The 16,701-nt window shown below is 43.8% G+C and overlaps 1 protein-coding gene across 2 annotated transcripts in view; it reads right to left on the bottom strand.

Moving 5' to 3' along the window:
- Nucleotides 1-665: 665 nt before the first annotated feature.
- setbp1 (SET binding protein 1) overlaps nt 666-16,701 on the bottom strand; it is a 58,031-nt gene continuing 41,995 nt past the window's right edge. Inside the window, exons 6-7 of one of the 2 annotated variants that reach the window (XR_005052065.1) lie at nt 2,150-6,136; nt 666-1,963 (exon numbers count right to left, since the gene is read on the bottom strand). Coding sequence is in view for 1 of the 2 variants with exons in the window: in XM_036979922.1 (XP_036835817.1) it covers nt 5,664-6,136 (473 nt within the window). In the remaining variant the exon portion in view is untranslated. Of the gene's footprint in view, nt 6,137-16,701 lie in introns of both variants that reach the window. The other variant, XM_036979922.1, reaches the window with a different exon arrangement.

Consider the following 16,701-nt stretch of genomic DNA (forward strand, 5'->3'; position numbering starts at 1 on the left):
CTTCCTAGTAAAAACATGATACTGGGGCTCTGCAGCACTGCACAGCTTACTGCAGCCATCTAATTTACACACACAGAGGTTGACACGTAAAACGAGGCGGAAGAGGAGAGTAGGGGTCGGGTGTGTTTATCACAACGTAAATCACACCTGGAACACATTTTCAGCCAATCAGCATCTGGGACCAGAACTATCCGTTGTATAATCTGGCGCATAATAACACTTTCCTGCATGGCATTAAGCTTTCTGAAGAATGTTCCATTCTCCCTGATGAAGGTTACTGCCTGGAGGAGTTCCAAACGCTATCCTATTCCCTATATAGTGCACTACTTTTGACCAGAGCGCTGGTCAAAAGATGTGCACTATATAGGAAATAAGGTGCCAATTAGGACAAAAACCCCATGTCTCCATGTGGAAGGTTACCTCAAGGAAAGGCCGAAGCACAAACCCCATGTCTCCATGTGGAAGGTTACCTCAAGGAAAGGCCGAAGCACAAACCCCATGTCTCCATGTGGAAGGTTACCTCAAGGAAAGGCCGAAGCACAAACCCCATGTCTCCATGTGGAAGGTTACCTCAAGGAAAGGCCGAAGAACAAACCCCATGTCTCCATGTTGAAGGTTACCTCAATGAAAGGCCGAAGAACAAAAAACACACCAATGACATCATCAGCTTTCAATAAACTCATTTATTATTTCACACAATGAATAACATGAACAAGTTCAATTTCATCTTAATAAGTGCCCAATGCGGCCAGCCAGGAAAACGGTAGCAAAAGAACGAGCTTTTCCTCAGAGAAAAGAGAAAAAAAATGAAAATAAAGACGACAAGATCATGTTAAGTAAACATGACCAGAAGCATGCCAGCAGACATGGCTATACATATACAGTATATTGCATGTATATGTGCATATGACATATATCTGTATATGAGTGAAGGCAAATACAAAATATGTGTACATTTACACATACATACTAAGAAGGATATATGCATATGCATGAGCATCTAAGTATTTACTTATGTCTACATGTCAAATATTTGCCATTTTTAATATTCATACAATGTACAAAAATGCTTTATGAATTAAAAATCCATTACAAAAACAAACATATCAAACAATGTACAAGTCTTGCTCCAAATGCAACTGAAAGTCAACTTCTCCGCTCGTCTAAAATCGTAATGCATACAATCAAGTGGAGCATGCAAATAAAGTTAAACCCACTCTAGTAAAAAGGTTCAAATACACTATGTATTCCAACTCAAATATGCCAACACAGTTAAGAGCTCACTTTGTGCTCTTGCAAAGTACATTTATTGGTTTCCTCATCGACGCTTCGTCTGCGTGTTCAGCGTTGAACAACATTAAAGCTTGGAAACATAACACATATGTTAATGACTACACATATTATAGTAGAGACTGTGGCTGCTTCTCAAATGACTCCATACCAGCGCACTGCGTTGGAACAGGTTCTGTGGTAGTACACTATGTAGGCTGTGATTTGAGGCGCATGCAGTATGATTCAGCTCCAGTGGCTGTCCTGGACTGGTCAGACTGGTCTCAGTGTAGAGGCAGAGGTCTTCCCTAACCACTGATCCAGGACCAGATGTTCCTTCTTCCCCCTGATGATGAAGATTAGGATTTAGGGTTGGGTAAACTTCTACCTGGAGTCATACCAGTCATACAGTTGGACCAGAGTGAATACAGAACCCAGTACATAACAAAAGACCGCAAAACCCAACTTGACCGTACGGGACTGTACTGGACCACGCGATGGGTCTTGTGTAGCGTTAAAGCAGAGGATCGGGACAATACTAGTCAGCTGTAGAAGGCACCGGAACATCGGCTGGTAGAGAGAGAAACAGACAGATCCTAGTGGCTTTAACTCAAACATCAGAGACCGACCATGGAATATTGAGCTGCCAAGCCTATAGACCCCTTAAACCACATCTAGATTCATTAGACCAATCCTAGACTACATCTAGATTCATTAGACCAATCCTAGAATACATCTAGATTCATTAGACCAATCCTAGAATACATCTAGATTCATTAGACCAATCCTAGACTACATCTAGACTCATTAGACCAATCCTAGACTACATCTAGATTCATTAGACCAATCCTTGACTGCATCTAGATTCCTTAGACCAAACCTAGACTACATCTAGATTCCTTAGACCAATCCTAGACTACATCTAGATTCCGTAGACCAAACCTAGACTACATCTAGATTCCTTAGACCAACCTAGAATATATCTAGATTCCTTAGACCAACCTAGACTACATCTAGATTCCTTAGACCAATCCTAGACTACATCTAGATTCCTTAGACCAATCCTAGACTACATCTAGATTCCTTAGACCAATCCTAGACTACATCTAGATTCCTTAGACCAATCCTAGACTACATCTAGACCACACTCAGACCCTAGAAAGGTTTAGAGAGATCCAGGCCTCCTGTGAAAGGTGTAATTTGGTTATGAGATCCAGTTCAGGCTCAGTCTCTGCGCAGTGTGTGAGCTGACACACACACTGACAAGGACAGGTGTATTTTTGGTAATGCCCTCTGAGCAAGTCCCACACACACGCACACACTGCTGCACTAGGCACCCATTGGCTCAGGGGAGTATAGCTGCTAGCCAATGAGGGTTCTTGGTCTTAGCTGAAGTGCAATGAGAGACACTATCATAGGCTGGCACAGGCCCTGGGATCTCAACCTTGCGATGATTGTTTGACGAACATTCTAATTGATGGATGGATAGGGACTGACTTATGGGGTCTTGCTGGCTCTAATGTCAAATGTGGTCTAAGATAGGTCTGTGGTCTACGATAGGTCTGTGGTCTATGATAGGTCTGTGGTCTACGATAGGTCTGGGGTCTACGATAGGTCTGGGGTCTACGATAGGTTTAGGTTTAGGCTATACCAGCGTACGTAACTGAGCCCAGTTTGTATCCATGCAGGCAGAACACAACAGAACACAACAGAACAGACACTATTTACAACAGACAAACACTTCAGTACTGGAGCTTGACTTCTGATTAAGGCAGCACTGCAGGGAGCTGCAGTCACTAAAGTTGACATGAAATGATAGTCACTTTCTGCACAACGCTTTACAAATTATTACTGTTATTATTCACACTTCTGGTTAAATGACTTCATGTTTTATTGGGTAAATAAGACACTTATTTGTCTTTGTGGAAGGGTGGATTCCCTCAGACAGCCCAGGCCAGACCTGATGCATAGCAAACAACTACGTAAGACAGCATGGTTCCCAATACAACTCCCCTGGCACAGCCTGTCCACCGCCTGGGGCCTGGTTCCATTTAAGTTCAGGGCCCCTTTCCCTGGCTCTTACCACCTCCGTTGCTCACAGCGCTCAGATATGAAAGGACTGGATGTGTGTAATAGTGTACGTGATGGATCCATTTTTCGTTCCCATAGAGCTTAAACGAGCCTTTTAACATCTGTTCACTCCAAAGAGCCAGGGTGAGCACAAGGGGCTTGCAACTGAAATGGAATCAGGCCTGTTGTACGTATGGCTGCAAAGGGACACAGGTAGTGCCCGCGTTGTGGTTGCTAAGACACACGTGTCGTAAATGCACAATCATAAGTACGTGGTTTCAATCGCAGTAACTTCTCCACCATTTTGAATTCCCCCAAAATGAGATGTGATGGTTTAAGAAACAAACATAAGGCACGTGCAGAACTGCTGGAGCTGACAAGACCCTCACAGAGAGAGGAGAGGCTTCCCAAGTTTACATTACATTTACAGGTCCCCAATGAAATACTGACCCACTGGTATTTTCTGAAATACTGAAGACATGATAGCTAGCTGGTGTGTTTAACTGCAGATTGAGAATGCTGACAACCCCACACCTGACAAGTCTGTGAAACACACATATCTCTGAGACTTTGGTTTTCCTATTCCAATCTTTACATTTTGTGTTATGTTGTTTTTCAACCACTACTCAGACAGAATCTTTAGAGTACCACACACTCACTACAAAACACTGATCATTAACCCTCCTCCAGCTTCACTGTCCAATCAAATCTCAGACTTGGGCTTAGGTTTGACACCATTGGCTGAGCGTCCTGCATATTCAAATTGATTAAATGAATGCACATGTTTCTGAATGGATATTCACCATTGAAGTCAAGGCCAAAACGTAAGGCTAGAACAAGCATGTAAGTGCTGACTTTTGATTAAATGTAAGCGTATGTTTATATAGTGCATTAAAACCAAGGTTTCGTCAAACACGCCTGATATTCCCATGTGTGTGATGGCCTTCTCATACACAAAATAAATGAATGTGGTTCCTTCAGTCTGAAAACAAACAGGTCTTGAGTCCCATCCAGGTCTATTTTTGGTAATAAAACAACAATCCCGACGTTTATGGTCTATTGTACAACACTTCTATTTGATATAAGCCAGTACATGTAGATAGGCTGTTCTCCCCGTGGTAAAAAGCGGGTGAAAGTGGAGTATGCTCCTATGTACAGTTAGACCACAGCTGTAGAGACCTACAGCCAGGGAAGCTCAGTCCAACATATTGCCTTTATAGTATCCATGCCCAGGACAGGGCAGGGGGAGTAGACAGGGTGTAGAAGGGGCTAGTGGGTAGGGTGAGTTACTGGTCTTAGATCCTGTGGGTATGAGAGGTGAGGGATAGAAGGGTGAGTGGGGTAAGGTAGGTAGGTGGTCATTAACTAGCTTCATTAGAGAAGGCAAAAAAATGATCAGAGCTGCACAGTATCATATTATCCAATCACCACCCCCCAGTCTGCTGGTAGAGACGTGGCTAATGCCACATTCAGATAAAGAGTATTATAAAGTACCATAGTATCTCATACTGTATAGTACCATAGTATCATACAGCATCTTATCAAAGAGTGCCGTATAGTATCAGATATTGTAGCATAAAGTACCATACATAGTATCATATTATAGGACGGTACGCATCATTATATCACATACATATATGATAAGAGAATGTTCGTCCTCAGTGGCACTCTCATTCAGAGTGCAACACTCCTCCCCTCTTAACTCGTTCAGAGTTAAACACTACTCCTCTCCTAATGTTCCTTCATAGAGACCTACTGCAGTCACTCTCCTTATATCCAATCATAGAAGAAAAACAGACAAGCCATTAGGTCAAAGTGCACAGAGGTGGTCCCAGCATTGCTGTCTGTTTGGCTGCTATTGCTGTGTTTATCACCAAGTGGGTAGGTGGTAATTACCCAGTTGTAAAGGGGTGATTACCAGTTGGATGCATTCACATGCTTTGAACTCGTTGAGAAACGCTGATTGGCTAATGGCCAACAAGCTTCGTTAACCATAAACTAAAAGTACCGCTATCATGCTTGTAAACAAATTATGGTGTTAAAAAACCATAGCTTTTTAAAAAGAATGTTTTGTTGTTGCATTTATTTGCTGAAAATGGTGTTATCGAGGTCATTTCCTTATTAGGTGCAACGATAGTTGCGTTTCCCACTAGTAATTACCAGTTGGAGAGGCGTTCCCGTGGATTTTTCCAGTCGTATGTGGTAAATACTACCTTCCCACTTGGTTTTGAATGCAGCATTTGGCCAGTGTTGGCTCCTCTCACCAGCTCTCTGATAGCCCAGAGCTAATCTATCTATCTGCAACTGTGATGCTGTCTGATTGGCTAGTGGAAGGCCATATCCCCTCCCTCCTCTCTCCTGCACCTCCCCCTACGTTTCCTTCCTCTGGCCGGTGGGGGCGCCAGAGAGCGTGCTCGGTGCACCACCGTCTCAATGGCCACTGAGATAGAGTCGTGATTGGAAAACTCCAGAGGCTGGGGGATGGGACTTGGTCTTAAGCTCCGCCTACCCGGTAGGTCCACACACCTCTCCAACACCGGCATCCCGAAGCCCCTCCCTTCGTCCCTCCCATAACTGGTGGGTTCAGAATCATCAATAGGGTGTTTCCGGGGGCGACCAGGTCGCCTCTTGACGACGTTGTTGCCAGTCTTGGCCTGGCGCTGGAGACGCTTCACACGCAGGATCTTCTGCACGTGCTCAAAACTCCTCTGACTGTTGAGCACGTTGTTGAGAGAACACATCCTCCTGACCTCACCGTGGATCTGTTCCACCTCATGACGCTTATACCTCCTCTTACCTGAGAGAGAGAGAGAGAGAGAGAGAGAGAGAGAGAGAGAGTAAGTAAACAGAGAGAGGAGAGAGAGAGAAAAGAGAGTTATGTGATCGCACTTTGGCAATGTAAGATACTGAATGAAGATGGCAAAGCTCATTGACTTAACAGATGGAGAAGAGGAAGGGGAAAGAGAGGGGGGCATTTTACAAGACCACCATTTAACAAGATATTTGATATGACAATGAAACTAAGGCAAAATCAGAGGGGTTCACAAGACGATGTCAGCAAGAAAGACTTGGCCTGAATGCAAAAATTGGATGAGACATATGCAAATTTTGCTCATTGACAGAAACACTGTTTTTGTTTGAACTGCTTCCTGCTAATTTCCTCCATATTCAGGCCTACATTGCAGATGAGACAGAAGTAGAGATTCCCATCCTGTGCTAAAGAGTGGAGAGGAGAGAGAGTGATGGAGAGAGAGAAATGTTTCCCAGCCCAATAAAGCCCCTTTTGAATTGAATTGAATTGAGAGAGTGTGGAGCTTCCATTCTGCTAGCAGGAAATCCACAGAAATGTCTCCTTCAACCATTAAATGTGTCTCTACACAATAGTGTTTCTACGCATCTGGAGCACAGACTGGCAAACAGGCCAGACACACGCAACACACACACACACACACACACACACACACACACACACACACACACACACACACACACACAGCATAAGAAGAGTGGCTGAGCAGAGGAAACTGGAGCCATATTGTTTCCTTCAATGCTGGTAAACTGGGCACTCTGCTCTTCATACACGCAGCTCTCTCTCTCTCTCCCTCCCTCCCTCTCTCCCTCCCTCCCTCTCTCTCTCTCTCTCCATCTCTCCCTCCCTCACCTTACACCCCCCCCTCTTCTCTCTGGGCTACGTTCCCAGACTGGACCAGAGCCAAAATGGAGGAAAATCACAATCAGACATAACAGGCCCAAACCAGCAGCCTTTAAACGTGCTTGCTCTCTCTCTCTCTATATCCTCCATGCTCTCTCTCTCTCTCCCTCTACATCCTCCATGCTCTCTCTCTCTCTCTCTACATCCTCCATGCTCTCTCTCTCTCTCTCTCTCTCTCTCTACATCCTCCATGCTCTCTCTCTCTCTATCCTCCCTGCTCTCTCTCTATATTCTCCCTGCTCTCTCTCTCTCTATCCTCCCTGCTCTCTCCCTCTCTCTCTATTCTCCCTGCTCTCTCCCTCTCTCTATATTCTCCCTGCTCTCTCCCTCTCTCTATATCCTCCCTGCTCTCTCCCTCTCTCTATATTCTCCCTGCTCTCGCCCTCTCTCTATATCCTCCCTGCTCTCTCCCTCTTGCTATATCTTCCCTGCTCTCTCCCTCTCTCTATATTCTCCCTGCTCTCTCTAAAATCTCCCTGCGCTCTCCCTCTCTCTATATTCTCCCTGCTCGCTCCCTCTCTCTATATCCTCCATGCTCTCTCCCTCTCTCTCTATCCTCCCTGCTCTCTCCCTCTCTCTCTATTCTCCCTGCTCTCTTCCTCTCTCTATATCCTCCCTGCTCTCTCCCTCTCGCTATATCCTCCCTGCTCTCTCCCTCTCTCTATCCTCCCTGCTTTCTCCCTCTCTATATCCTCCCTGCTCTCTCCCTCTCGCTATATTCTCCCTGCTCTCTCCCTCTCTCTATATCCTCCCTGCTCTCTCCCTCTCTCTATATTCTCCCTGCTCTCTCCCTCTCTCTATATCCTCCCTGCTCTCTCCCTCTCTCTATATTCTCCCTGCTCTCTCCCTCTCTCTATATTCTCCCTGCTCTCTCCTTCTCTCTCTAAAATCTCCCTGCTCTCTCCCTCTCTCTATATTCTCCCTGCTCTCTCCCTCTCTCTATATTCTCCCTGCTCTCTCCTTCTCTCGCTAAAATCTCCCTGCTCTCTCCCTCTCTCTCTAAAATCTCCCTGCTTTCTCCCTCTCTCTATATTCTCCCTGCTCGCTCCCTCTCTCTATATCCTCCCTGCTCTCTCCCTCTCTCTCTATATCCTCCCTGCTCTCTCCCTCTCTCTCTAAAATCTCCCTGCTCGCTCCCTCTCTTTATATTCTCCCTGCTCTCTCCCTCTATATCCTCCCTGCTCTCTCCCTCTCTCTCTAAAATCTCCCTGCTCTCTCCCTCTCTCTATATTCTCCCTGCTCGCTCCCTCTCTTTATATCCTCCCTGCTCTCTCTCTATATATATATATATCCTCCCTGCTCTCTCCCTCTATACTCCCTGCTCTCTCCCCCTCTCTCTATTCTCCCTGCTCTCTCTCTATATATATATCCTCCCTGCTCTCTCCCTCTCTCTATATCCTCCATGCTCTCTCTCTCTCTCGCTATATATATATATATCCTCCCTGCTCTCTCCCTCTCTCTCTATCCTCCATGCTCTCTCTCTATATCCTCCCTGCTCTCTCCCTCTCTCTATATCCTCCCTGCTCTCTCACTCTCTCTCTATCCTCCCTGCTCTCTCACTCTCTCTCTATCATCCATGCTCTCTCTCTCTGTCCTCCATGCTCCCTCTCTCTATCCTCCATGCTCTCTCCCTCTCTCTATATCGTATATGCTCTCTCTCTATATCCTCCCTGCTCTCTCCCTCTATCCCCCATGCTCTCTCCCTCTCTCTATATCCTCCCTGCTCTCTCCCTCTATCCTCCATGCGCTCTCCCTCTCTCTATATCGTCTATGCTCTCTCTCTATATCCTCCCTGCTCTCTCCCTCTATCCTCCATGCTCTCTCCCTCTCTCTATATCGTCTATGCTCTCTCTCTATATCCTCCCTGCTCTCTTCCTCTATCCTCCATGCTCTCCCCCTCTCTCTATATCATCTGTGCTCTCTCCCTCTATCCTCCATGCTCTCTCCCTCTCTCTATATTATCCCTGCTCTCGCCATCTTCCAAGCTCTCTCTCTCTATCCTCCCTGCTCTCTCCCTCTCTCTATCCTCCCTGCTCTCTCCCTTTTTCTATCCTCCCTGCTCTCTCTCTCTTTCTATCCTCCCTGCGCTCTCTCTCTATCCTCCCTGCTCTCTCTCCCTCTCTCTATCATCCCTGCTCTCTCCCTCTTTCTATCCTCCCTGCTCTCTCCCCCTCTCTATCCTCCCTGCTCTCTCCCTCTCTCTATCCTCCCTGCTCTCTCCCTCTCTCTATCCTCCTTGCTCTCTCCCTCTCTCTATCCTCCATGCTCTCTCCCTCTCTCTATATCATCTATGCTCTCTCTCTATATCCTCCCAGCTGTCTCCCTCTATCCTCCATGCTCTCTCCCTCTCTCTATATCGTCTATGCTCTCTCCCTCTATCCTCCATGCTCTCTCCCTCTCTCTCTATCCTCCCTGCTCTCTCTCTCTATCCTCCCTGCTCTCTCCCTCTCTCTATCCTCTCTGCTCTCTCTCTCTCTCTCATCCCTGCTCTCTCTCTCTCTATCATCCCTGCTCTCTCCCTCTCTCTATCCTCCTGCTCTCTCTCTCTCTCTCTCTCTATCCTCCCTGAGCTCTCTCTCTTTCTATCCTCCCTGCTCTCTCCCTCTCTCTATCCTCCCTGCTCTCTCTCTCCCTCTCTCTATCCTCCCTGCTCTCTCGCTCTATCCTCCCTGCTCTCTCCCTCTCTCTCCCTCTCTCTATCCTCCCTGCTCTCTCTCTCTCTCTATCCTCCCTGCTCTCTCTCTCTTTCTATCCTCCCTGCTCTCTCCCTCTCTCTATCCTCTCTGCTCTCTCCCTCTCTCTATCCTCCCTGCTCTCTCCCTCTCTCTATCCTGCCTGCTCTCTCCCTCTTTATATCCTCGCTGCTCTCTCCCTCTCTCTATCCTCCCTGCTCTCTCCCTCTCTCTATCCTCCCTGCTCTCGCCCCCCTCTCCCTCTCTCGCTCTCCTTTTCACTGTGGTTCTTCAGTATCTCTGGGTGACAGTGTAACAGTACTAACACAGTACTAACTACCGATTGAGAAATGTGATATACTATTCACATTTCTATTGGTCTATCTAAGATGACTTGAAAGACAACAGGAAGTATGACACACAAATTCATTCATAATCTGCCCATCATCGGTACTCACAGCCATCAAATGGCTTGCTGATGATTTCAAAAGACATAAACCGTTTACTCTTGACTCTGAAATTGTAAACTTGCCCAAAGGAATTGAGATCTTCATCATATTATGATCATGATTGAGTGTTTATATATATGAAAGATGTGATGGGAATAAAACATTTAGTGTTCTGTATAATAAAGCCTCCTGTCCCATAGTGTTCTGTATAATAAAGCCTCCTGTCCATAGTGTTCTGTATAAAGCCTCCTGTCCCATAGTGTTCTGTATAATAAAGCCTCCTGTCCATAGTGTTCTGTATAATAAAGCCTCCTGTCCATAGTGTTCTGTATAATAAAGCCTCCTGTCCATAGTGTTCTGTATAATTAAGCCTCCTGTCCATAGTGTTCTGTATAAAGCCTCCTGTCCCATTGTGTTCTGTATAATAAAGCCTCCTGTCCATAGTGTTCTGTATAATAAAGCCTCCTGTCCATAGTGTTCTGTATAATAAAGCCTCCTGTCCATAGTGTTCTGTACAATAAAGCCTCCTGTCCATAGTGTTCTGTACAATAAAGCCTCCTGTCCATAGTGTTCTGTATAATAAAGCCTGCTGTCCATAGTGTTCTGTATAAAGCCTCCTGTCCATAGTGTTCTGTATAATAAAGCCTCCTGTCCATAGTGTTCTGTATAAAGCCTTCTGTCCATAGTGTTCTGTATAATAAAGCCTCCTGTCCATAGTGTTCTGTATAAAGCCTCCTGTCCATAGTGTTCTGTATAATAAAGCCTCCTGTCCATAGTGTTCTGTATAATTAAGCCTCCTGTCCATAGTGTTCTGTATAATAAAGCCTCCTGTCCATAGTGTTCTGTATAATTAAGCCTCCTGTCCATAGTGTTCTGTATAATTAAGCCTCCTGTCCATAGTGTTCTGTATAATAAAGCCTCCTGTCCATAGTGTTCTGTATAAAGCCTCCTGTCCCATAGTGTTCTGTATAAAGCCTCCTGTCCATAGTGTTCTGTATAATAAAGCCTCCTGTCCATAGTGTTCTGTATAATAAAGCCTCCTGTCCCATAGTGTTCTGTATAAAGCCTCCTGTCCATAGTGTTCTGCATAATAAAGCCTCCTGTCCATAGTGTTCTGTATAAAGTCTCCTGTCCATAGTGTTCTGTATAATAAAGCCTCCTGTCCATAGTGTTCTGTATAATAAAGCCTCCTGTCCATAGTGTTCTGTATAAAGCCTCCTGTCCATAGTGTTCTGTATAATAAAGCCTCCTGTCCATAGTGTTCTGTATAATAAAGCCTCCTGTCCATAGTGTTCTGTATAATAAAGCCTCCTGTCCATAGTGTTCTGTATAAAGCCTCCTGTCCATAGTGTTCTGTATAATAAAGCCTCCTGTCCATAGTGTTCTGTATAATAAAGCCTCCTGTCCATAGTGTTCTGTATAAAGCCTCCTGTATAGTGTTCTGTATAATAAAGCCTCCTGTCCATAGTGTTCTGTATAAAGCCTCCTGTCCATAGTGTTCTGTATAATAAAGCCTCCTGTCCATAGTGTTCTGTATAAAGCCTCCTGTCCATAGTGTTCTGTATAATAAAGCCTCCTGTCCATAGTGTTCTGTATAATAAAGCCTCCTGTCCATAGTGTTCTGTATTATAAAGCCTCCTGTCCATAGTGTTCTGTATAAAGCCTCCTGTCCATAGTGTTCTGTATAATAAAGCCTCCTGTCCGTAGTGTTCTGTATAAAGCCTCCTGTCCATAGTGTTCTGTATAATAAAGCCTCCTGTCCATAGTGTTCTGTATAAAGCCTCCTGTCCATAGTGTTCTGTATAAAGCCTCCTGTCCATAGTGTTCTGTATGAAGCCTCCTGTCCATAGTGTTCTGTATAAAGCCTCCTGTCCATAGTGTTCTGTATAATAAAGCCTCCTGTCCATAGTGTTCTGTATAATAAAGCCTCCTGTCCATAGTGTTCTGTATAAAGCCTCCTGTCCATAGTGTTCTGTATAATAAAGCCTCCTGTCCATAGTGTTCTGTATGAAGCCTCCTGTATAGTGTTCTGTATAATAAAGCCTCCTGTCCATAGTGTTCTGTATAATAAAGCCTCCTGTCCATAGTGTTCTGTATAATAAAGCCTCCTGTCCATAGTGTTCTGTATAAAGCCTCCTGTCCATAGTGTTCTGTATAATAAAGCCTCCTGTCCATAGTGTTCTGTATAATAAAGCCTCCTGTCCATAGTGTTCTGTATAATAAAGCCTCCTGTCCATAGTGTTCTGTATAATAAAGCCTCCTGTCCAGAGTGTTCTGTATAAAGCCTCCTGTCCCATAGTGTTCTGTATAATAAAGCCTCCTGTCCATAGTGTTCTGTATAATAAAGCCTCCTGTCCATAGTGTTCTGTATAATAAAGCCTCCTGTCCATAGTGTTCTGTATAATTAAGCCTCCTGTCCATAGTGTTCTGTATAAAGCCTCCTGTCCCATTGTGTTCTGTATAATAAAGCCTCCTGTCCATAGTGTTCTGTATAATAAAGCCTCCTGTCCATAGTGTTCTGTATAATAAAGCCTCCTGTCCATAGTGTTCTGTACAATAAAGCCTCCTGTCCATAGTGTTCTGTACAATAAAGCCTCCTGTCCATAGTGTTCTGTATAATAAAGCCTGCTGTCCATAGTGTTCTGTATAAAGCCTCCTGTCCATAGTGTTCTGTATAATAAAGCCTCCTGTCCATAGTGTTCTGTATAAAGCCTCCTGTCCATAGTGTTCTGTATAATAAAGCCTCCTGTCCATAGTGTTCTGTATAATAAAGCCTCCTGTCCATAGTGTTCTGTATAATAAAGCCTCCTGTCCATAGTGTTCTGTATAATTAAGCCTCCTGTCCATAGTGTTCTGCATAATAAAGCCTCCTGTCCATAGTGTTCTGTATAATTAAGCCTCCTGTCCATAGTGTTCTGTATAATTAAGCCTCCTGTCCATAGTGTTCTGTATAATAAAGCCTCCTGTCCATAGTGTTCTGTATAAAGCCTCCTGTCCCATAGTGTTCTGTATAAAGCCTCCTGTCCATAGTGTTCTGTATAATAAAGCCTCCTGTCCATAGTGTTCTGTATAATAAAGCCTCCTGTCCCATAGTGTTCTGTATAAAGCCTCCTGTCCATAGTGTTCTGCATAATAAAGCCTCCTGTCCATAGTGTTCTGTATAAAGTCTCCTGTCCATAGTGTTCTGTATAATAAAGCCTCCTGTCCATAGTGTTCTGTATAATAAAGCCTCCTGTCCATAGTGTTCTGTATAAAGCCTCCTGTCCATAGTGTTCTGTATAATAAAGCCTCCTGTCCATAGTGTTCTGTATAATAAAGCCTCCTGTCCATAGTGTTCTGTATAATAAAGCCTCCTGTCCATAGTGTTCTGTATAAAGCCTCCTGTCCATAGTGTTCTGTATAATAAAGCCTCCTGTCCATAGTGTTCTGTATAATAAAGCCTCCTGTCCATAGTGTTCTGTATAAAGCCTCCTGTATAGTGTTCTGTATAATAAAGCCTCCTGTCCATAGTGTTCTGTATAAAGCCTCCTGTCCATAGTGTTCTGTATAATAAAGCCTCCTGTCCATAGTGTTCTGTATAATAAAGCCTCCTGTCCATAGTGTTCTGTATTATAAAGCCTCCTGTCCATAGTGTTCTGTATAAAGCCTCCTGTCCATAGTGTTCTGTATAATAAAGCCTCCTGTCCGTAGTGTTCTGTATAAAGCCTCCTGTCCATAGTGTTCTGTATAATAAAGCCTCCTGTCCATAGTGTTCTGTATAAAGCCTCCTGTCCATAGTGTTCTGTATAAAGCCTCCTGTCCATAGTGTTCTGTATAAAGCCTCCTGTCCATAGTGTTCTGTATAAAGCCTCCTGTCCATAGTGTTCTGTATAATAAAGCCTCCTGTCCATAGTGTTCTGTATAATAAAGCCTCCTGTCCATAGTGTTCTGTATGAAGCCTCCTGTATAGTGTTCTGTATAATAAAGCCTCCTGTCCATAGTGTTCTGTATAATAAAGCCTCCTGTCCATAGTGTTATGTATAATAAAGCCTCCTGTCCATAGTGTTCTGTATAAAGCCTCCTGTCCATAGTGTTCTGTATAATAAAGCCTCCTGTCCATAGTGTTCTGTATAATAAAGCCTCCTGTCCATAGTGTTCTGTATAATAAAGCCTCCTGTCCATAGTGTTCTGTATAATAAAGCCTCCTGTCCATAGTGTTCTGTATAATAAAGCCTCCTGTCCATAGTGTTCTGTATAATAAAGCCTCCTGTCCATAGTGTTCTGTATAATAAAGCCTCCTGTCCATAGTGTTCTGTATAAAGCCTCCTGTCCATAGTGTTCTGTATAAAGCCTCCTGTCCATAGTGTTCTGTATAATAAAGCCTCCTGTCCATAGTGTTCTGTATAATAAAGCCTGTCCATAGTGTTCTGTATAATAAAGCCTCCTGTCCATAGTGTTCTGTATAATAAAGCCTCCTGTCCATAGTGTTCTGTATAATAAAGCCTCCTGTCCATAGTGTTCTGTATAATAAAGCCTCCTGTCCATAGTGTTCTGTATAATTAAGCCTCCTGTCCATAGTGTTCTGTATAAAGCCTCCTGTCCATAGTGTTCTGTATAAAGCCTCCTGTCCATAGTGTTCTGTATAATAAAGCCTCCTGTCCATAGTGTTCTGTATAATTAAGCCTCCTGTCCATAGTGTTCTGTATAATAAAGCCTCCTGTCCATAGTGTTCTGTATAAAGCCTCCTGTCCATAGTGTTCTGTATAATAAAGCCTCCTGTCCATAGTGTTCTGTATAAAGCCTCCTGTCCATAGTGTTCTGTATAAAGCCTCCTGTCCATAGTGTTCTGTATAATAAAGCCTCCTGTCCATAGTGTTCTGTATAATAAAGCCTCCTGTCCATAGTGTTCTGTATAATAAAGCCTCCTGTCCATAGTGTTCTGTATAATTAAGCCTCCTGTCCATAGTGTTCTGTATAATAAAGCCTCCTGTCCATAGTGTTCTGTATAATAAAGCCTCCTGTCCCATAGTGTTCTGTATAATAAAGCCTCCTGTCCATAGTGTTCTGTATAATAAAGCCTCCTGTCCATAGTGTTCTGTATAATAAAGCCTCCTGTCCATAGTGTTCTGTATAAAGCCTCCTGTCCATAGTGTTCTGTATAATAAAGCCTCCTGTCCATAGTGTTCTGTATAATAAAGCCTCCTGTCCATAGTGTTCTGTATAATAAAGCCTCCTGTCCATAGTGTTCTGTATAAAGCCTCCTGTCCATAGTGTTCTGTATAATAAAGCCTCCTGTCCATAGTGTTCTGTATAATAAAGCCTCCTGTCCATAGTGTTCTGTATAATAAAGCCTCCTGTCCATAGTGTTCTGTATAAAGCCTCCTGTCCATAGTGTTCTGTATAAAGCCTCCTGTCCATAGTGTTCTGTACAATAAAGCCTCCTGTCCATAGTGTTCTGTATAATAAAGCCTCCTGTCCATAGTGTTCTGTATAATAAAGCCTCCTGTCCATAGTGTTCTGTATAATTAAGCCTCCTGTCCATAGTGTTCTGTATAATAAAGCCTCCTGTCCATAGTGTTCTGTATAATTAAGCCTCCTGTCCATAGTGTTCTGTATAAAGCCTCCTGTCCATAGTGTTCTGTATAATAAAGCCTCCTGTCCATGGTGTTCTGTATAAAGCCTCCTGTCCATAGTGTTCTGTATAAAGCCTCCTGTCCATAGTGTTCTGTATAATAAAGCCTCCTGTCCATAGTGTTCTGTATAATAAAGCCTCCTGTCCATAGTGTTCTGTATAAAGCCTCCTGTCCATAGTGTTCTGTATAATAAAGCCTCCTGTCCATAGTGTTCTGTATAATAAAGCCTCCTGTCCATAGTGTTCTGTATAAAGCCTCCTGTCCATAGTGTTCTGTATAATAAAGCCTCCTGTCCATAGTGTTCTGTATAAAGCCTCCTGTCCATTGTGTTCTGTATAATAAAGCCTCCTGTCCATAGTGTTCTGTATAATAAAGCCTCCTGTCCATAGTGTTCTGTATAATAAAGCCTCTTGTCCATAGTGTTCTGTATAAAGCCTCCTGTCCATAGTGTTCTGTATAATAAAGCCTCCTGTCCATAGTGTTCTGTATAAAGCCTCCTGTCCATAGTGTTCTGTATAATAAAGCCTCCTGTCCATAGTGTTCTGTATAATAAAGCCTCCTGTCCATAGTGTTCTGTATAAAGCCTCCTGTCCATAGTGTTCTGTATAATAAAGCCTCCTGTCCATAGTGTTCTGTATAATTAAGCCTCCTGTCCATAGTGTTCTGTATAATAAAGCCTCCTGTCCATAGTGTTCTGTATAAATCCTCCTGTCCATAGTGTTCTGTATAAAGCCTCCTGTCCATAGTGTTCTGTATAATAAAGCCTCATGTCCATAGTGTTCTGTATAATAAAGCCTCCTGTCCATAGTGGTCTGTATAATTAAGCCTCCTGTCCATAGTGTTCTGTATAAAGCCTCCTGTCCATAGTGTTCTGTATAATAAAGCCTCCTGTCCATAGTGTTCTGTATAATAAAGCC

Source organism: Oncorhynchus mykiss, chromosome 6 (genome assembly GCF_013265735.2).
Source record: "Oncorhynchus mykiss isolate Arlee chromosome 6, USDA_OmykA_1.1, whole genome shotgun sequence".
NCBI lineage: Eukaryota > Metazoa > Chordata > Actinopteri > Salmoniformes > Salmonidae > Oncorhynchus > Oncorhynchus mykiss.